The sequence below is a fragment of the Nyctereutes procyonoides genome, unplaced genomic scaffold (assembly GCF_905146905.1).
Source record: "Nyctereutes procyonoides isolate TBG_1078 unplaced genomic scaffold, NYPRO_anot_genome, whole genome shotgun sequence".
Classification (NCBI taxonomy): domain Eukaryota; kingdom Metazoa; phylum Chordata; class Mammalia; order Carnivora; family Canidae; genus Nyctereutes; species Nyctereutes procyonoides.
Genome location: NW_026575126.1, coordinates 68,723,846 through 68,746,100, shown reverse-complemented (window position 1 = coordinate 68,746,100; position 22,255 = coordinate 68,723,846). Strand labels below are relative to the sequence as shown.

The following is a 22,255-nucleotide window of genomic DNA, read 5'->3' as shown; positions in this document are numbered from 1 at the left end:
TCGCATCTCCCCAAGGTTTTCCCTTACTTAGAAACTCAAGCAGAACACAAGAAACTTTCTTTGAGTTCCCCCATTTCATTTAGAGACAGTACAATGTAAATAAGAGCTCAATCTCTGGAGCCAGGCTGCCTGGGTCGGAATCCCTGCTCCACTACTCATCAATTCTATAACATCGAGTAAGTTAACACTGTGGGCTTTGGTTTTCTTGTAGCCCAGCGGTTTAACGCTGCTGCCTTCAGCCCAGGGTGTGATCCTGGGGACCCGGGATGGAGTCCCATGTCAGGCTCCCTGCATGGAGCCTGCTTCTCCCTCTCCCTGTGTCTCTGCCTCTCATTCTCTCTCTCTCTCTGTCTCTCATGAATAAATAAATAAAATCTTAAAAAAAATAAAAAATAAAAGGACTCACAGGGCCCCTGGGTGGTTCAGTGGTTGAGCGTCTGCCTTTGGCTCAGGTTGTGATCCCGGGGTCCTAGGATTGAGTCCTGTAGCAGAGCTCTGCAGCTTCTCCCTCTATGTCTTTACCTCTCTGTGTCTCTCACGAATAAATAAAGTCTTTAAAAAGTAAATAAATAAAAGGACTCACAGGGTCTATGATTGCTGTGAAGACCACACATGCTGGCAAGGAGATTAGCAGCCAATAAAGATGAGCTCTCGTGATCATGGTACCTCTGGTGTCTCACTCTGTCTCATATTATCCATACAGTCTTCCCGTCTGTATGGGAAGGGGACCAGAGCCCCCTTCCGTGCAGGAACCACGCTTCCCTGTGTCCCCTTCGGGACTCATGGAACTGCCGCTGAGGAGCTCAAGGGGCTGGTGGGAGGAGAAGGGGGGTCCCTCCGGTGATCTGAGAGAGATAAGGAGATGAAGCCAGGGGCTGGGGGTTCTGAACACCTTTGTACTTCACTGCATCATTTACTGTGTACCTGGGGGGCTCCCCTCTCTCCCTCTTTCCTTCTTTCCTGAAGAAAGGGACTAGAAACAGGGGCAGTAATTGTACCTACCATCACAGAATTGTGATGAGTATTGAATTAGGTAACATATAAAACACTTAGACAATGCTTGGCACATAGTAAGTGCTCAGTGGATGTTACTTCCTGCTCTTTTTTTTAAAGATTTGTTTATTTATTTTAGAGGAGAGAGGGAGCCGCAGAGAGTGAAGGAGAAGCAGACTCCCCGCTGAGCATGGAGCCCAACATGGGGCTCCATCCAAGGACCCTGACATCATGACTTGAGCCAAAATCAAGAGTCAGATGCTTAGCCAACTGAGGCATCCCGGTGACCCTCTTTCTTTTCTTGTTTTTAATTAAAGATAGATAGATAGATTGATTGATTTGACAGAGAGAGAGAACATGTGGGGGTGCGGGGCAGAGGAAGAGAATCTCAAGCAGACTCCCCACTGAACGCAGAGCCCAGCACAGGGCTTGATCTCATGACCCTGAGACCATAACCTGAGCTGAAATCAAAAGTCAGTTGCTCAACCAACTGAGCCACCCCAGGCGCCGTTTCCTTTTTCTTAATATTTATTTTTTTCTTAATATTTATTAATTTTCTGATTAAGAAAGCAATGCTTATTTGTGGTAGAAAAGTGTGAAAATGTAGGGGGGAAACTCACCACAGCGAGGGAGTCAGATGAGTAAGAGACAAGGTATAATAAGTGCAAGAAGTACACACAAGATGCAGAGGCGACTCAGTGGAAATGAACACAGTGCAGGTGAAGGACTATTCCTGGAGAGGCTCCATGGAAAAGGTGAGCTCACACATGAGGAGGTTTGCAAAGATGAATAAGAGTTTAGGTGGACAAGGAAGGGAGGACAGTCAGGAAGAAGGAACAGCATATTCAAAGGCACAGAGGCATGAAACAGCATGTGCGCCCCTGTAACTGTAACTGTGGCTCCAGTGTCAAGTATGTGGGAGGGGTAGGGGGAGGGGTTGGGACAAGAGGAGTGCTAGGGAAGTAGGCAGGGCTAGGAAATGAGAAGCCCTGTTTCTCTCTCTCCTTTTTAAAGATTTTTATTTATTCATGAGAGACACAGGGAGAGAGGCAGAGACATAGGCAGAGGGAGAAGCAGGCTCCATGTAGGGAGCCCGATGTGGGATTCGATCCCGGGACTCCAGGATCATGCCCTGAACCAAAGGCAGATGCTTAACCACTGAGCCACCCAGGTGTCCCAAGCCCTGTTTCTCCATAAAGAATTTGGTCACTGGCCTAAGAAATGAAAAGGGGTCATTGGATGGTCTGCGGTGGCATCACACACTTATCATTTTAGAGAGAGAGCTCGTGCAGAGGTACTTCTATAAGGCTGGGCCCAGAGTCTCAGAATGAGTTAAGGACAGCCCAGGCCAACACAGGAGTCAAGGGTGCACAACACAGGATGGGCTACATATCGCCTGACAACTGGAAGAGGTGGTGGGGTCGGGCTGGGGGGGTGGTAGGGAGATGAAGAGAAATAAGGCATCCGGAACAATTCCCAGGTTTCTGGCTTGGTTGATTGCAAAATGGATGATGTCAGCAACCAAAGCAGGAAATACACGAAGAAAAGCATGCTTGTGGAGAAAAACCACTCTGGTGATCAGATTTATCTTTATGTAAGAAATAGTCCTTGTAATTTCTTTTTCTTTTCTTTTCTTTTTTTCTTTTCTTTTCTTTTCTTTCTTTTCTTTTCAGTAAGCTCTACACCCAGGGTAGGGCTTGACCCCAAGATCAAGTCACATGCTCTGCTGAGTCAGCTGGTAGCCCTAGGCCATGGAATTTAAGATCCTCAGTTCTTCATTATTGACATATTTAAAATAGTGCAGGTGACTGAGCTTTCCTTTATCTTTTTGAAGTAGAAAAAATTGAAACTCCATAAACATTTTTTTTTTAAATTTAGGATTTTCTTTTTCACCACCACTCCATGGTTCATACTTCTGTCAGCTGAAATGTTCGGGTAAAACCAACGTTTTCCCTTACTTGGAAACTCATCACATAATACACATTCTCAGAACTGAGTTGGATCTCAAGAATAGGTATGACTTGGGATGGGTGAGGGGCACAAGGAATGAAACCGCCTTTGTTATGACGGATAATGTCCTTGGAAATCTTGCCCATCCCTTTCATCTACAGATGAGAAGCAAAAGCAGAAACTAACCATGGGAGGCAGAAACTTAGAAGGAGGCAGAATTCAGCTCAGATTAACTTCCAGCCATGAGGTATGCTCAACAGAGGAACTGCCAGATTTTCTGCTGCGTAACAATGGGCCTCTCATCCTGAAGAGAATAGATTGCCATCTGTCAGGGATATTGTTGAGTTTCTGCACTGAGCAAGAGGTTGAAGATGGTTTCTAAGGCCCTCTTGGACTCAGACTTTTAAAAAGATTTTATTTACTTATTTGACAGAGAGGGAGCACATGCAGGGGGAGCAGTAGAGGGAGAGGGAAAAGCAGGCTCCCCACTGAGCAGGGAGTCTGACACAGGGCTCAATCCCAGGAGCCCAGGATCATGACCCAAGCTGAAGGGAGACACTTAACTGAGTCACCCAGGTGCCCCTTGGACTCTGATTTTTATTGATTGAATGAATGTGAGGAGCCAGAGCAGAACATGGGAACACCGTGAGTGAAGAAACTCATGGGCGTGAACATAAGGTGTGCATGGCCCCTGTTATCACCTTGCTATTTAATGGGACAGATTCTTTGCTTGACCAAACCAAACTCAGTCCTGAACCTTCTCCTAGACCCATCAGTGCACTTCCTTGTAAAATCTAGCTTTAGAAAGAACCCCAAGAGGTCAGTTTACCAATAGTCCCTCATTTTCCACCATCACCCCAGGGTGGGATCACTCATCTGGGCCCATCTTCAGCAAGAATTGTTAGGTCAGTCTAGCCAAAACCCCTTACCCGTTTTCTTTCCTCTTAGATACATCCACTGACCCCTATCTTGACCCTTGGCTGTAAATTCTCACTTGATCAGCTGTATTGACATGAAACCAGTTCTTTTTAAAGTAGGCTCCATGCTCCATGTGGAGCCCAATGCGGAGCTTAAACTCACAACCCTGAGATCAAAACCTGAGCTGAAATCAAGAGTTGGACACAACCAACTGAGCTACCCAGCTACCCAGCCCTGGGCTGTATAGACACAAGCCCAGGTCTATACAGAGGTCTCTTTTCCTCTACTTCAATAGTACTGAACAAAATATTTTTACTGTCGTTAACTACTGAGCAGCGCTGTTTTTTCACAAATCTGGTTTTCAGATGTGTGAAGAGTAGCAAGCAGTCGGATATGGCTATATAGATGAGCAGAGACCAATTCAAAGAAAGCCTGACTATATGACTAAGGAGTTTGAATTTTATTCTTTCAAAAGATTTTATTTGAGAGAGAGCAAGCAGTGCATGGGGAATCACAGAGGGAGAGGGAAAGCACGCTCTGCTGTGCAGGGAACCTGATGCTGGGTTTGACCCCAGGACCCTGAGATCATGATCTGAGCCAAAGGCACTTAAACAACTGAGCCACCCAAGTACCCCTTGGATTTTATTAAGGGAGAAACCACTGAAGGAGTGACGAGTCAGTGCTTTAGGGAGATTGAGAGAAAAATAGAGACTCCACTAGCAAAGTACTTATCTAACCCAGGGGAGAAGCAATAAGGACCCGAACTCTAGGCTTAGCAGCAATGGAAGCAAAGGAATGACAGAGGTTGCAGAGCTGTAAGGGACAGGGAGGGGGGGATCACCTGGGTGAGGCTTATTCTTAACACATGCCTCCCCACCTCACGTGGGAGCCATCCAGGCCACAAGGTCTAGCCTCCCAAGTAGAGCAACTTAGGGTCTTCCATTTCCTGATCTCATTGTCATGTCTCACCTGGCAAGTTTACAACAGGGTTAATATTAACATCCGCCTCACACACAGGTGGCTGTGAAGATTACATGATTTTAATATCTGAAAACCAGGAGTGCCTGGGTGGCTCAGTTAAGCGCCTGCCTCAGGTTGGGTCATGATCTTGGGGTCGGGTCCTGGGATCAAGCTCCACATCAGGCTCCCTGCTCAGCAGTCTACCCACCCACTGCTTATGCCCATTCTCTCAAATAAATAAAATCTTAAAAAAAAAAAAATCGAAAACCACTTGGAAAAGGGCCAGGTGGAAGATATGTGTCAGCGACTATTATCACCGCTTGGAAATCCCACCTCCCCCATGACCTCAACTCTAACAATCTCTTTCCACTCCATGCCTACTGAACCTGCCCATGCCTCGATGGCGGTCAGATATAGAATGAGAATAACCAAAGAAAAACTCCAAAGGTCTGGACCCTGAGTTTACGGAAATTTTGTGAGGGGGCAGTTTATGAGAAAGATGTATCTGGTTTGAAACATGTAACTTGAAACTTTTAAAGGTCCAAGAGTAAGTGTCCTGCAGTCTGCCAGAGACCCAACATTGGAACTTAGGAGAGACTAGTACCACAGGTGCAGATTTAAAACTTATTTGCATAGATAATAGTTGAGACCACAGGAGTAAGTGGTTCCAAGGACAATGGTAAAGAAAGAGACAAACTGGTATCACAGTCCAACATTAAGGAATACTCAGGGACTGAGAAAAGAGGAATCATCATGGGAAACAGAAATAATCAGGAAAATCAGATGAACGGAATGTTACAGTAGCTTCAAAGATATTTAAAAATAAACATAATTTTCATGCAACGATCCAGATCATTCCCAGGTCTCACAGAGATGCTCTGAAGGAGGGAGTTGTGAGGTCTTTGTGGGGTGACGGGAATTCAGCATGCAGATAGAGAAGTGGTTGATCCTTCATGTGTAGTGACTATTCACCTAATTTTACCTGCTCAGGGGTCTTTTCCAGAGCTCCACAACATGATTGACACACAAGTGGACCTTCAGGCCCACCCCAAGCTATCCTGTCCGAAACCTCTTCTCCTCCAAAACATACAATGGTTTATAAGACCTTGCTCATATCCCTCCAGAAATTTTCTCTATCCCATTAGTTCTTGCTTTACAGTTTAAATTTTAAGGCTCTATCCTCAGAAATTGATAGGTTCAATTTGAGGCTCAGGAGCCTACATTACTAACATGCACCCTAGTGATTCTAATATGGATAATTCATGGCCTATGCTTCAAGAAACAAAGTTCTATTTGTAGGTATGTGGTGAGTGTCAAAGAAGAGCCAAAAAGAACAAGTTTCATTATAGCTTTAAGAAATTAAAAACGTATTAGGTGATCACAATATATGCTCAAAAATTTTTCAGAGGCCAGTTCCAGACACTTCTCTATCTTCTCTGTAAGACTTTCATCTCAGCCTTCTCCATGACTGGAACCTCCTCCCACCAAGAGACCAAAGAAGAAATCTACATATGCCCATTACAACCCAAAATCCAAGTACACGCTTGTCAGAGGCCCCACACCCAATAGTAACAATTTTCTAGTTTTGGTTGCTGGTCTTAAGTATCGTCCGACGTGTGGGTATGAGGTGGGAGTAACTGTGTACATGACCGAAGAGTCTGTGGCAGTATCTAGAGGAATATGATAGAGTCCTGACAGAGAGAGGTCATGTGTTTATGAAAGAAAAATAGTTGTCTGTAAAAAAATCTTAAAGATTAAAATTTAGATTCCAGTTATAGCCATGGTTTCCTATTTTAATTGAAATAGATTTGGCTCCTGCACAAAAACACAATGTCGCCTTCTAAAAAACTATTCTGTTTAATAGTGCACTTCATTTATGCTACAGGATGAGCAGGATTGGGAAAATATAACGAAAGATCATCCCCTCAGCTGGGAAAACTCAGGAGCTCCATCCTAACCCAGCAAGAAGCCCAACAGCCAGGTCAGGTCAGACTCTCTTCCCTGGGCTTTGCTTTTCTTTGCATTCAACTTGGCGGCTGAAGTCAGAGGTGAGGTCATGAGAGGTCAGGGGCTGGGGCCAAATGTCATAGGTGATAGAGGGCAGGGCAAGCGGGCTGAGTGAGCTCCTTAAAAAGCATTCTATTCTTAGTAACTAGGGGTTTGAATTAGATCACTTTTCAACACAGGAGTGGGGAGGGATGCAGAGAAGGGGAGGATAGGAAATAGGCCAATGCTAAATCTTTCTGATCCTCTCCCTGTTAGACTGATTATCAGATGGATTTCCCAATCAGACCTATAACAATAGGGAAGGACAAGTTCTTCAACAAAACTGCTTTGCTGCTCTCAGAGATGGGCTTGCTGCTCCAAGAGCCACCCTCAAAGTACAGTTATCACAGAAAACCTCGTAGGGTCCCCCCGCCAGTAAAATAACAAATCCCTCAGCACCACATTTCCATAATTAATGAAGTCATGAACAACGACAACAACCACAAACAGCACATTCCTTATCAAAACTTAAAGCTGGATTAGGAACAGCGGCTTTGAAATACAGCCCCCGTGTCCTCTTCTTAGCAAGTAGCAGGACTCAGAACATTCTTTGCACTGCCTTCTGTGCAGGCTATACTGATCCCAACTACAGGAATCCTTGGAATTTTATTCCTACTGTGCTTCCACTCCCCCACCTTGGAAAGAAAGGCTCCTCTGGTGTGAGAGAAATGGTCTAGTGCAAACTCCCTTCCAAAACGGAAGGTGACTGGGCCCAGAGCTTCCCTCTTATTCCCAGCACTCAACCTGCCACTTGCCTCCTGGTTTCACTGCTGGGGAAACTGACAGGTAGCTCATCACCAGGATGTGCCAGGATGATTTCCCCAACTTGGCCCATTCTCTAAAGTGAAAAGTGTGAGTCAGAAGGGACACATTCTAAGACGTTCATACTTCTATAGAGTAAGGCAGGAGCTCTTCAGACTCGGAGGAAGTGAGGAAAACAGGTGTGTGGCTATCTCTCAGGTAGACTCTCTGATATTTAATTCAGCAGTGACTCTGAGAGAAGTTTTGCTCATTCCCATTACATTCAAAGGCTTTTCTCCAGTGTGAATTCTCTGATGGCGAACAAGAGCTGAGCTATACCTAAAGGCTTTCCCACACTCACTACATTCATAGGGATTCTCCCCCGTGTGGATTCTTTGATGCTGAATAAGGCCTGAGCTATAGGTAAACTTTCCTCCACATTCCATACATTCATAGGGCTTCTCTCCAGTGTGGATTCTCTGGTGCTGGTAGAGGTGTGAGCTCTGGCTAAAGGCTTTCCCACACTCATTACATTCATAGGGCTTCTCTCCAGTGTGGATTCTCTGGTGATGGATAAGAGTGGAGCTCCTGCTGAAGGCCTTCCCACATTCATTACAAGCATATGGTTTCTCTCCAGTGTGGATTCTCTGATGATGAGTAAGGGTAGAGCTCCAGCTAAAGGTTTTCCCACATTCATTACATTCATAGGGCTTCTCCCCGGTGTGGATCCTCCGATGTAGAATGAGGGCAGAGCTACAACTGAAAGTCTTCCCACAATCGTTACATTCGTAAGGTTTCTCTCCAGTGTGGATTCTCTGATGCTGAATAAGATGTGAGCTCTGGCTGAAGGCCTTCCCACATTCACTACATTCATAGGGTTTCTCCCCAGTGTGGATTCTCTGATGTTGAATAAGGTCTGAAGTTCGATTAAAGCTCTTGCTACATTCATCACACTTATGGGGTCTGTCTCCCACAGGAAGTCTCTGATGTGAAATAAGGTTAGAACTCACAGTCAAGCTATTCCCAAAATCACTGTATTTCTCACTTCTCTCTCCCCCGGGGGTTAGCTTTTCCTCATCTGTCATCTGACCAAAATCTTGTATCTTCCTATCCAATCTTTCTCCAGAGGAATTCCCCAGTTGCCTCTTGAGACTGACATCTTGTTCATAGGCTTCTTCAAACTTAAGACCCTGAGAAATATCCTTTTGGAATCTTCCCAACAGCACCCCACGTGATCCTGTATCTTCAGAAATGTCTTGATCATGCTCAGTCCTGGTCTCACCATCTGGCACAATACAAAATACAAACATCACTTGGAAGAAGGAATCAAAACCAGAGGACAGGATAATTACGAGAAGGATGTTCATGGAGCTAAAAGCACATCAGGCTGGAGATAGCTGAGGCAAGCTGAGAGAACTGTGTTGCAGAAATAATGAAAGAGAAGAGCAAGAAGCAAAATCAAAGTGAAAAGAGCTGGCAGAGATAGAGACAGAGAAGGCTGGAGATGGGAAGAGAGGAAGACAGACCGGGTGGAGGTGTAGAACCAAAATCAGAAGAGAAAGGACATGTGTTTAATGAAGTGACAAAGTCCTCACAGAGATCAGAGACTGGAAATACAAGTGGAGAGATGGTGGCTTCTAGAAGATAGAGGAGAACAAATGTAAGCAAGCAAGCAAGCAGACGGGTGACATTAAACAGCCACAGAGCAAGAAGTGACAAGGAGGAGGCTACAGTGACAACAGCCGCATGTGAAAAGAACACTCACATCCGTAGGCCACACACGCCAAAGCCACGGTAACAAGCAAAAGACAGAGTTCAGTCCACCTCTGGGCCCCAGGCCTTGAAGGCTGGGCCAAGACGTGTGGATACTTAAACCGTCTTCTTGTCCAACTTCCCTATTTTCACTGGTCTGTGGTTTTCGTAGGTAACTTTGGGCAGAGAGGATGAGTGAAGGGGTCTAGACAGCTGGCATTTTTAGTCTATTGATTATTTTAAAAAGTAAAGACAGGGCAATGAGTGTTAGGGACAGAAACAGCTGTTTCTCCCTCCCCTAAAGAGGTACCTCTCAGGACCTCTCTGTTCTGTTTCCTTCAAACTCAGGACCCTTGGCTTTTCTTCTGATTATAGCCCAAAGATTGTGTCAATGTTCAGAAATGGAAATCCTGCCCATGGGCAAAGACATGGGACAAGGTTTATCCTGCTCATACCAAGTGGTCCCAGAGGTCAACTCTAGACCCAGGATTTGCAGGGGCCAGAAAAGGAAATGTCTAGGGAGGATTCAACAGAAGTGAGGGAGACCCCTTAGCACTACAATGAAAATGTCCTGACAATGAGTGACAGACAAGAGATTAACAGTCCATAGACTAAAGGTTAAAGAAACCAGTTGCTCCCTAAAACAAGCTACAATTTCTACTGGAGCCACAGTTGCACTAGGTCCTGAACAAAGCAACAGGTCTCCAAACTGGTACAAAAGAAAAAAGGAGGAGGAGTTCCAGAATGTGCACTCGGGCACAGAGCAGTACCGCACGCATTTAGGGATCCTGGTATGTTCATCTTTTGGAAAAATCTCTGAATTATACATTTAAGAATCACATAGAAAAAAAACACCAGATTTGGAGCTGAAAGACCAGAGCTCAAGTCCTGCTATATGTCCGTACGCAAAGCACTGAACACCTCTGACTTCTCTGTCCTCAGATAGAACACAAGAATACCAGCGACCTCCATTACTGTGTTGCTGCAAGGTTTCCATGACAGAATATACATGAAAGCTCTTTATGAGCTGCCAATTACTATATAAGCAGGAGTTACTGTCATTATTGTTGTTAGAATTTTCTGAGACTACCTTCATCTTTAGGTGATCATTTTGTGACTCAAGTGTCACTAGCAAACAAGGAAACAAAGGAATGCCAAAGGAGTTTTATTGAGAAAGTGTAACTCCTTACCCAGCGAGAACACATTCCCATAATTCTCCAGCATCACATCCCTATAGAGGTCCCTCTGAGCAGGCTCCAAACGCTTCCACTCCTTCCGGATGAAGTACACAGCTACATCCTCAAACGTCACCAACTCCTGAAACAATACAGTCTTGCATGCAATTTCAGGGATGAGACTGGCAGCACCAAAAACAAAACAAAACCAAAGAAAAAAACAAAAAAAAACCCACACCAACAATCTGGGTTTGAGGATGCATATCTAAGAGGTTGAGGAAAGGAGTTTATGGCTGAGGAAGAGAGGGGCCTGTTATTCAGCAGGAAAGGACAATGTTCCTAAAAGAGGGAATCATAGTTTGGGGCAATAAATGGATGTCATGGCACAAATGTTTATATGAAATGGGAAGGAAAGAAGGAAGAAGGGAACCACAGCTCACCTGGGACTTGGCCTTTAGGAGCGCAGCTGCCAACATCTCATCCCCCAGGCTGTCCTTGTCAGAAAAGGCAGGAACTTTCGAGGAAGGAAGAGCTGAAGGACAACAAAAGGGTCTGTGAGCGAACCCATCTACTCTCTGGCCTCCCAATCCACAGAAAACTCATGGTGTCCTAGACCCAACAATCTAGACCCACTGCCTCTTGAGATGAGATGTTCAAAGCTCTGTTGATTCTGCTCTCCACCTGCCCAGGTCCCTTCCTTTCTGTTTAGTCATTGCACTCTCTGGGAAACTGGTCCAGTCCTCCCATTAGTGATCAGTACCTTCTTGTTCTTCCTCTCAAGCTTGGCCAGCAATGCAGACAGTCCTGCTCACACCCCTTCCATCCCTCTCCACATCTCTGAATGCAAACTCAAGCACGAAGGTCTCTTGGGTCGGAGGAAACCAGCAGCCTCACCCAACCCCAAATGAACACCATAATGCTCATTCTCCTTTCTTCTCATCCCCAAACCAAATCTACACACTACAAATGTTTCCTGCTTCTGTGCTTGATCACATCTCTTCTATAATTCTTAAGTTAACATATCTGTCCCTTAGAGACTCTAAACCCCCAGGGACAGAAGATTGTCTGCAATCACTGGACAAAGAGATCATTGAGTGTTTTTTTTCTGATAAGCATGCCCTTTAGGACCGCCATTGGCGCCTAAGTCAGAGGCACAGGTGATGACAGCAAAATACAAATATGATAGTGGCTTCTACTCATTTTATCCTTTTGCCTGTGACCTACAGAGTGCTTGCCCAAGAGCCTAAGTGCATGCCCCTAAAGAACAAACTAGGACTATGAAGGCAGCTGCTACCAAGTGCCTGGAATTCTGTGATCATCACAGTTTTCTTAATCCTGCATGTGGTCCCACTAGCCCTTCACAAACGTCTCAGCTATAAAGCCTACCAAGCTGTACATTCACTATTGGCTTCAGGCAGCTTTCCCACTTAGGCTGTGAGCTACTGAATGGAAAGGACGGTGTCTCAGCCACATCTGGGTTCTAGTAGTTAGCCCAGTTCCTGGTAAGCAAGAGATCCAGCATGACTGCTGAATGCCTGAGTAAAAGAAGAAATGAATCTCTATTTCTTACCACTCTCAAGCAGGGCCTGAGGTTCCTGAGATACGCAATCAGCCTGAGTTTCCATGGGTAGGGCTAGAAGCTCTGGGTCTCTGGTCTACTATCTGCAGACTCAGCACAAAGCAGGTTTTGAATGAAAATGAGGAAGCACTGCAGAAGCAAAGTTCAAGGTTCAATGGTTTTAAAAAAAATACCTCAAGGGAGCCTCCCAGGAGCTAGCTTTTCAGTTAGTACCTAAGATGAACAAAAGGAAATGTAGCAACCAGGATCAGTCTTCCAGATCCTGGTAAATACATCCACTTGCTCCCTGTGATGAGATTCCATGAGCACCACAGAAAGGGCCCCTGTTCCTAGACAATATCCCACCTGTGGCTCCCACAACATACTGAGTGATATAACAACAAAAAACATGGAACGCTGGTGCCAAATAATGATACTAACAATGAATACCAAGCAATGATTGAAAGAAAAAAAAAAAAGAATAAAATGAAAAAAGTATATGCCCATAGATTTGCAAAATGTTTATGTATTGTACCAACTTTATCCATTATCAGCTTGGAATAGTGGATAAAGCTATTTACAGATTTTTATTTTTATTTATTTAGTTATTTTTAAGTAGGCTCCAATGTGGCATGAACTCATGACCTGAGTTGAGATCAAGAGTCAGACACTTCACCAACTGAGCCACCCAGGTGCCCCTGTTTGGATTTTTTTTTTTTTTTTAAACCTCATGAACAGGGGAGCCTGGGTGGCTCAGTCAGTTAAGCATCTGCCTTCCGCCAGAGGTCATGATCCCGAATCCCAGGACCAAGCCCCACACTGGGCTCTCTGCTCAGTGAGGAGTCATCTTCTCCCTCTCCCTCTCTCCCAACTCGTGCAAGCTCTCGCTCTCTCTCAAAATAAACAAAATCTAAAAAAAAAATCTTAAAAACCTCACTCGTAAACACTAGAACTAGTTAAAAAAAAAAAAAACTTTCATTATATTTCTAGTGGTCATATTAAATTTAGGTGTTATTCTTTGAAGAAAAGAGAAAACAGCACCCAAACAGCAGAGAGCAGAGAAACTTTCCATGAGTTCTTGGTCTCTCATTTAAAAAACCCTGAGGAAATGACACCTGATACCCAGAACTAGAGCAAATAGCTCAGATCTACTAATTAAATAAGATAAATCCTTCCTCCTCTTTCTAAGCTGTCTGCTTCTAGTCTCAGGCAATGGCAGGATGTTACTGAGGGACGGGGGCCCCTTCTGTGGTCCTCGTACAATGTAAAATTGCAGGGAGGCGTATGTACTCACCAGATCTAGAGGCCTGGCCCCTATGACCGAGAAGGTAGCAGCCAGCCTTCTTTCTACCTTCCTTTTCTCCTAATACATTTCCTTGGATCAGAATATAAGACCCTGAAACAGAGACCAACACTTCTTTTTTTTAAAAGATAAAATTATGGGGACACCTGGGTGGCTCTGCAGTTGAGTGTCTGCCTTTGGCTCAGGGTGTAATCGGGGTCTGGGGATCGAGTCCCACATCAGGCTCCCAGCAGGGAGCCTGCTTCTCTCTCTGCCTGTATCTCTGCCTCTCTCTTCTGTCTCTCATGAATAAACAAATAAATCTTTAAAAAAATATGTAAGATTACCTATTACTTCATTTTTATCCATACTGACAACCCCACTTCCCAGATGCTATGATAATCAAAAGAGGTCTGTTCTCTGCAGCTCTAGTGAATAAAATATATAATATATAAAATAAAATATAACGTCAGTTTCTAGACGGAGGTTTGGATCTCAAGGAGAAGTTTTTACTTCATACTTGAATGCTGTGACAACAATCAACAGACCAAGAACAGGCATAGCACCCACCAGAGCTTTCCTACCTTTAGGCAAGAGCAAAGACAAAAAACCCTGGATTTTGTCTACCTCCCTCTTCATTTATGTGCTCATATAACAAACAACTGTTGAGTGTCTCTACATTGCAAGGCGCTGCTGGAAAGAATCCGAAAGATATTTGCTTCATCATTATAGACTGCTGCATTCACATAAAGCATAAAAAGGGGAGGGGCCCTGAGAGTTGCTCAGAGTTCACAGAACTCTAGTGTTTGGGCAACAAGGCGGTACAGAATGCCTACCACCAATGCCTTTACACAGAGAAAGGCACTGAATGAGACAGGAGTCAGGTCCCATGGCAATCAAGGTTGCCACCAGCGCCCTCCTTGCTGGGTCCCTTCCACTTTGTCTCAGAGCCAGCCAACTTTTGTTCTTATCAACCAATTGCACAATTTCCAGGACTGTTTATAAGCAGACACCTCCAACAAATCAGCCCTTAGTTCAAATTCTCTTTAGAAAGTAAAATCAGAGGCTCTGACTCCAGTGAAAAGAAGCACGCCTCCCTCCTCACAGCTCAGTTAACCCAAGCTAGAACTCAAAGGCATATTGTTGAGAACAAGTCCCCAGTGTCTGGATCAGCACACAATGTTTCTCAGAGAAAGAAAAATCTCCATTATGCCCCCACAACTTCTGGTCCAGGCAGGGCTCTTCCCTGCTCTGCTGCCAACACCTCTCCCTGAAGCTGCTCCCAGGGACTGACAATGATGACCTGGCAGTGAGAACGAGTCACGGAAAGCTTTACCTGCTGGAATCTCTCCTTCCTTTTTTTGGAGTTAGGTCCCAGAAGACCAGAGAAGCAATTATTAGGAATTTTGAAGCCTCTGTTCAAGTTCCTGGGAATTCTAAGTTAAGCTAATGCCAGTGCTGTATGATGAAGGAAGTGGAAAAAAAAAAAAAAGAATTAAAAATATTCACGTAAACTTCATCTACTCAGATAAAAGGAAAAAAAAAGAGAACATATAATAATCAGCACAATTGGTCTATATATACAATGAAGTATTACTCAGCCATTAGAAACGACTAATACCCACCATTTGCTCCAACGTGGATGGAACTGGAGGGTATTATGCTGAGTGAAGTAAGTCAATCGGAGAAGGACAAACATTATGTGGTTTCACTCATACGGGGAATATATAAAATAGTGAAAGGGATTATAGAGGAAAGGAGAGAAAATGAGTAGGAAAAATCAGAGAGGTTGACAGAACATGAGCGACTCCTAACTCTGGGAAACGAATAAGGGGTAGTGGAAAGGGAGGTGGGTGAGGGGATGGGGTGACTGGGTGAGGGGCACTGAGGGAGGCACTTGACCGGATGAGCACTGGGTGTTATGCTGTATGTTGGTAAACTGAACTCCAATAAAAATACACACACACACACACACACACACACACAAATAATCAGCACAATTAAGACACAATTGGTTATCTGTGTTGCACCCCTGGAGATGTGAAAGGCAACTGAACCTCCTCCAGTTCAACTGTCCACCCAAGTCTAAGAAATGCCTTCTCGGGTTTCCAATATTCTGATGGTTAACTAGCAAGAGACCCTCAACTTCAGCAGGGAGTCTGGTCCGTTGCTGCAGAGCTTCACCATCAGAGAGGTATTCGGTTGCTGAGGGAAAACCTATCCCCTTGGACCTTCACCTCAGAGGCCTAGCGCCCTGCCCTACCGACCTTCAAGTACACAATCTTCTCCTTCCACACAGCTGTTCGCCGAACATTTGTAAACCAAACGATGTCCACTCTCCACAGACTCTGCTTGAGGATAAATACTTTTAGCTCCTCATTATTCCACAGATTTCGGGTTCATCATCCTGCTTATCCTCTCCTGGAGTTTACAAACGCCATTCAGAGCGTAAACATCCACCTGCAATCAATTCCACTTCAAAAGCGGATCAAATCAGGGATCTAACACAAGTGAAGGCGGGAGCCTGACACAGCTGTGCCACTCTCCGAGCGACTTGATTTACTGAGCGCCCGCGGGATGATTCCCGGATCCGAGTTTGCACGCCGCCACCCCCCCGCCCCCGCCTGCCGCCGGGTCCCATTCCAGACCTAGTTCTAACTGCGAACACTTCGTAGAACTCCTCCTCCTCAGAGCCTCAGACTCGGCTAAAAGAGGCTTCTGTCGCTGGCGCGAATTACTGTGTTAACACCAAATAAAAGCAGTGTTTGGGAGAATTACCAAGTTCAGGGCGCTGTCATCAGCTGTCCTAAAGAGAGGGACCCGTTTAAAGCCATACTGGAACTTTAGTGCTCGAGCTGGGCTAAGGCACAAGACCAGCACCGGAGCCCCTTGCCTCCCTGCCTGGCGGGGCCTCCCTCTGAAAGAGGGAGGTCCCCGGGGAAGCGGAGTCGGGGACCGGCTGCGGGGGAGGGAGCGGCTCCTCCCAGAGGCACCCTGCTCCGGGCGGGCCTGGGGACCCCGCGGGCCGCAGCGGCGCGGACACCACCCCTTTCCCCGACGGCCACAGCCTGCGTCTCACCGCGAGCCCCGGGGGCGGCCGGACTCACCCTGGGGGCAGGGACGGGAGATTTGAGGGGCCAGACACGGACCAGGCCCCGTTGGACCCTGTCACGGACCCACACACCGGGACAGAACAAAGAACGGAAGTTCTCTCTATTTCGCTTCCGGGTCGGTGCGTTTCACTACCCATCCCATCTCCGTAGCCCCCACGCCCACTTGTTCTCTCTAGGAACACTGGAGGTGTTCGCCTCTCGGTGATTCGCTGACTCCGGGCCTAGGCGGCGCGGCAACCCCGCCAGCCCTGGCGCTCCCGCCCGCCGCCGCGCCCCCTGTTGGCCGGACGGAGCGAAGCGCCGCGTCCCTCGGCTTCAGGGCCACGCACCCGCGCCGCAGACCCGGAGCCGACAGCGGGCGCGGCGGGGGGCCTCGGGCGAGTCTTCGAGGGCGAAGGGGAGCGCACCTTGCCCGAGCGACCCGGGTCTCCAGGCGACCTGCAGCAAAAAGAAAGACTTTTGACAGGTTCATCAATAGAAAAAAAAATTCACCTTTGAAATTTCCAAATGAATCAAGTTTATGCTACAAGAACCAAGTTTTGTCTGTTTCATGCAAAAATGCTCCCTTCAAATTACTAAAATCCGAAGGAAACAGTCCAGCCCATCGGAGTTCCCGCAAGTACAAAACTTGTACAAGCGATGTAACCGATGCATCCGAATAAACCGGGTGAAGCCCGCCTCCCCCGCCAGGAGCCAAATGTGTGAAATGCTTGAGGGGAGGAGGGGGAGGGCTTTGTCGTGGTTCGCTCACTTGTATGGCCTCACAGGAGGAGCCCTGTAGTGTGGAATCCGATCCTTCCAGATCACACAGAGCAGGAAACCTTCCTGAGTGAGGAGGGCATTCCTGGCCCCCCTTCCAGTCCTGCCTCCATCGGATTCCAGCTTCCACTGCATCCAGGACGGGTGGCGCCCACAGCCAGCTCTGTACATGCAATAGACCTCACTCTCTGGTGACAGTTTAAGGACAGTAATTTAAATAACCAATTCCAGTAAAATATGAAAAGTGCTAGGAAAAGGAGACTTTTCACAAGTGTGGCAGGCTCCGGACGGGAAGGGTATGTTACAGGCAGAAGTAATAGCCAGGACAAAGGCCCGGAGGCAGGACAGAACCAAGGCACAACTAACTAAATACAACTTGAGGGTGGCCTGAGCTGGGTGGGTGCCCGACCGGTGTCCAGTCCTTCCAGACCATAGTAAGAATTTGAGCAAACACTTGGCCCAGCCAAGCCACTCAAAAGTCAATAGCCACCTGCACCACCACCAAAACAAAAAAAAACCCTCAGACTTTTTTTTTTTTTTAAATCTCCTCCATTCCTTTTTGCTCCAGGCCAAGAAAAACAGATGAGGAAGGAGGAAGTGGCAAGGAGAGCAGGACAGGATGGAAATGATCTCCTCAAAGCGGGAAAAGCGGGATAGTTTGTTCTGTAAAAGGTCTCCTTAGGAGGATCCAAAGGGAACAGCTCTTAAGACTTCCAGTACCTTCAGTGCAATCAACTCTATTACTCTGGGACACAGAAGTCAACTTGTAGCGCAGGGTTGGTGTTTGGCCCAGAACCCAGCCAGCTGGGTAATTCCCAGCAAGTTCTCAAAAGCCATGCTCTTTTTTTTTTTTTTAATTTTTATTTATTTATGATAGTTACACACACACACACAGAGAGAGAGAGAGAGAGAGAGAGAGAGAGAGAGAGAGGCAGAGACACAGGCAGAGGGAGAAGCAGGCTCCATGCACCAGGAGCCCGATGTGGGATTCAATCCCGGGTCTCCAGGATCTCGCCCTGGGCCAAAGGCAGGCGCCAAACCGCTGCGCCACCCAGGGATCCCAAAAGCCATGCTCTTAATTGTTATTCTTGGGAGTCTGTGGTCTCCGTAGTATCATGAGTCACCAAGGAGATGCTCAAGGCAGTCCAAGGTGGGAAAGAAAGTATCTAAACTTTTGTAAAGCTTTTATTTAAAAGGAAACAAATTGAGTATGAAGTAACCCTTATCAAAAGTCAGTAGAAGGGAGGACACTGGTGGCCTCACTGGGGTCTCATATCAGACTATATAGTCTTCAGGCAAGATATGAGCAGTGAACCTGGCAAGTAGGGATGGGGGGTGGAGAACACAAATACTCTCAGGGTCTGTGTAGATGGCTAGTTTTGAGAGAATCAATTACCAGAACCTTAGATTTTCTATCTGTACATCTTTAAAACTGCTCCCTTGGCAAGGGTGCCCTCCATCATGGCTGTCCTCCCTCCTGATGGAAGACAGGCTATTTATCCCCAAATCTCATAGCAATGTATTGCCCTGGGGTGCCAAAACTTTTGGGGTACCAAACAAAAGAACTCCTTTGAAATATTGCTGACAATAAGGATTAGGTGAACAAATCCTTTGTGATTCAAGTGGTTTCCTATTACCTCCAGTAAAAGGAGAGGAGGACAAAACTATCTGTTGGTAGATCATAGTGTGATTTTGCTATATAAAATCAACATAGTGGGCGCTTGGGTGGCTCAGGGGCTGATAATCTGCCTTTGGCTCAGGTCATGATCCCGGAGTCCTGGGATGGAGTCCCACATTGGGCTCCCCACAGGGAGCCTGCTTCTCCCTCTGCCTGTGTCTCTCATGAATAAATAGTCTTAAAAATAAAATCAACATGACTAGAACTATTCCTTTTCTCACTCATCTTCTCATTATGTGAGCAGGATTTCTCAACATTTCTCAACATTTACGTGTTCAGATTCTTCTTTCTGCTGATAGAATTATGCATGCAGCTCCCACCTGAGGTGGTAAGTCTTATGCCATCTACACTTTTTTTCTCCTGCTAATTCTCTGATTTGACAGGATCCTAAGAAATTTAACTTTAGTGATTTTGGGACCTTGAGATATTCCATTATTTCATAGAAGTAAAACCATAAAGCTCTTAAGGAGACTTAAATTTGTATTTGGATATTTTATGCAGCTTTGTCCAACTCAAGGTCAAAACTTAAGTCTTTTTAGTGCTATTTCCTTTGACTCAGAAAATACTTCACCGATGTATTTAAATTATGAATTTCATTCATCAATATTGTAAAGTAGTCCATAATACCATGTTTGAATAACAAGATGCAATAAAATCACTTCTCATTCTCAAAGAGCTTCCCAATGACCATTCTTTTAGAATATACTTTTCTTTTTTTTTTTTAGATTTTATTTGACAGAGAGCACAACCAGGTGGAGCAGCAGGCATAGGTAGAGGGAGAAGTAGGCTCCCTACTGAGCAAGGAGCCTGATGTGGATGTGGGGCTCAATCCCAGGACCCTGGGACCATGACCTGAGCCAAAGGCAGATGCTTAACCAACTGAGCCACCTGGGTGCCCCTATACCAACTTTTTTTTTTTTTTGTACCAACTTTTCTATCTTTGTTAATCATTGTAGACTCTGGCTCTTTAGACTAAATATATGACAATCAACCTCAGCCAATATTCTTTGTCACAACTCTGGCCAATGTGAGCTCATTTCAGATTGGTCCCTGTGTCATTTCAATATAACCTCATTAAATATGAAAGCCTTTTAGCACAGCAAAATTGCCAGGCTCACCTTATATCTTTTCTGAATATAAAATTGGCTGTTTTTCTAAGAAACACTGGTGCCACATAGCAAGGGAAAAAGAAAAATATGCATATTAGGTTTCATATTATTTCTGGGCACTTGCTCTTGGACAGAAATAAAAAAAGGTAGTTTTTAAAATTTTGATTGTAAAGAAATAATATTGATATGTCAATACAGTTTTACTTAAATTCTCAATTCTACAAGTATACTTCTGTATCCTCTATTGATAAGTCTTCATTAAAAAAAATTTAAAAAAAAATATTTTTTTTCAAAGTAAGCTCTACCCGCAATGTGGGGCTCAGACTCATGACCCTGAGATCAAGAGTCACATGGTCTACTGACTGACCCATCCAGGAGCCTCCATTTCAAACTAAGTAATTATAATGGCTTATTTTCTCTGACATTTAGAGTAAATAGTTCTCAAAGCAACAATCGATTGAGCCACCCAGGTGTTCCTGAAATGAGGGATTTTCTAAGCTTAATATAAGCTTAAAGTTTGTCTTTTTTTTTTTTTAAGATTTTATTCATTTATTCATGAGACCCAGAGAGAGAGAGAGAGGCAGAGACACAGGCAGAGGGAGAAGCAGGCTCCATGCAAGGAGCCCGACATGGGACTCAATCCTGGGACTCCAGGATCACACCCTGGGCAAAAGGCAGGCAGGCGCTAAACCACTGAGCCACCCAGGGATCCCCTCTAGGTCTTTAATGTGATATATTTTAAGGTGTATTAAAATTTATATGGTAAATTTTGTTGTGTATTTTACAATTTAAAAAGTTGAGAAAAGGATGCCTCAATGGCTCAGTGGTTAAGATCTGCCTTTGGCTCAGGTCCTGATCCTGGAGTCCTGGGGTCCTGGGATCGAGTTCCACATCAGGCTTCCCTGCCAGAAGCCTGCTTCTCTCTCTGCCTGTCTCTGCCTCTTTGTGTCTCATGAATAAATAAAATCTTTTTAAAAAAATAAATTTGAGGGCAGCCCAGGTGGCTCAGTGGTTTAGCACTGCCTTCCGCCCAGGGCGTGATCCTGGAGACCTGGGATTGAGTCCCATATCGGGCTCCCTGCATGGAGACTGCTTCTCCCTCTGCCTGTGCCTGTGCCTGTCTCTCTCTGCCTGTGCCTCTCATGATTAAATAGAATCTCTAAAATAAATAAATTAATTAATTAATTAGAATTTCAGATAAACACATCTCCAGACCAAGCCTCAAAGCCTCAAAGCCCCCTGGGAACAATTTCTTCCCAGTCTACCAGGGGTTCTCAACCACTCTCCTGGAGCCAGGCAGGCACTGCCTCCCAACCACAGGTAGGCCTGGGGATTGGAGCAGAGCTCAAGTACACCAGTTTCTCCCATTTCTTGTTGTTCTCTGAAGGTCCCCAGATTTGCACTAGTTGCCTACAGAAGCCCCCTGCTCCACAAGGCACCCATTATTGGTTTTCTTCCGTCCCCTCCCTTCATGATCCCTCATACTTGGCTTGAGTCCTCTCCTTAAACTATCTGCCCTCAAGCCCTTGTCCCAGGCTGCTTTAGGGGAAATCCAAGCTGTTAACCATCGGTACTGGAAGTGGCCCTAGAAACTGAGCCCTCAGGATGGGACTCTCACTGGTCAGATGGCTATTAAGAGCCTGGTAATGAGTGCAGTAGTGATAGCTCCTGGCATGCTCTACCATGGCAATTATGAAGATTCTCAGTAGTTATGGCAGGAGATGAGGTGCAGGTAGAAGGGGAAGCATTAGCTTCTGTAATAGTCCTAGAACTTGAAACATTATTGGGATAGTGGCAATTATAGGACTGCAGTTTGTCTCTCAAGCTTTGAAGAAAGAAAAGTATAGGGTTAGTTCAGCCAACTATCATTTCAGGGCATGTTGTGAAAGCCAAAGTCTCCCACAAGAAGGATTAAAGAGGGGATCCCTGGGTGGCGCAGTGGTTTGGTGCCTGCCTTTGGCCCAGGGCGCGATACTGGGGACCCGGGATTGAATCCCACGTCGGGCTCCCAGTGCGTGGAGCCTGCTTCTCCCTCTGCCTGTGTCTCTGCCCCCCCCCTCTCTCTGTGACTATCATAAATAAATAAAAAATTTAAAAAAAAAAAGAAGGATTAAAGAGATCCCCATCTCCTGCAGCAAGAGCAGACTGGCCTGAAAACCAGAATAGGGTTTATTGTGAGGGTGGCAGAACTGCAGAGACCGCTAAAGGCAAAGCCCTTGCC

At 45.6% G+C, this 22,255-nt stretch overlaps 1 protein-coding gene across 10 annotated transcripts in view; it reads right to left on the bottom strand.

The window, feature by feature from the left end:
• Window positions 1–1,993: 1,993 nt before the first annotated feature.
• ZNF3 (zinc finger protein 3) overlaps window positions 1,994–22,255 on the bottom strand; it is a 68,646-nt gene continuing 48,384 nt past the window's right edge. The window contains exons 1-8 of one of the 10 annotated variants that reach the window (XM_055339928.1): window positions 15,643–16,601; window positions 15,001–15,038; window positions 14,712–14,833; window positions 13,388–13,489; window positions 12,106–12,243; window positions 10,976–11,067; window positions 10,551–10,677; window positions 1,994–8,893 (exon numbers count right to left, since the gene is read on the bottom strand). In XM_055339928.1, the coding sequence (XP_055195903.1) occupies window positions 7,824–8,893; window positions 10,551–10,677; window positions 10,976–11,067; window positions 12,106–12,160 (1,344 nt within the window). In that variant the 5' untranslated portion in view covers window positions 12,161–12,243; window positions 13,388–13,489; window positions 14,712–14,833; window positions 15,001–15,038; window positions 15,643–16,601 and the 3' untranslated portion in view covers window positions 1,994–7,823. Of the gene's footprint in view, window positions 8,894–10,550; window positions 10,678–10,975; window positions 11,068–12,105; window positions 12,244–12,287; window positions 12,837–13,387; window positions 13,490–14,711; window positions 16,606–22,255 lie in introns of those variants that run through there. The other 9 variants (XM_055339926.1, XM_055339927.1, XM_055339932.1 and 6 more) reach the window with 9 other exon arrangements.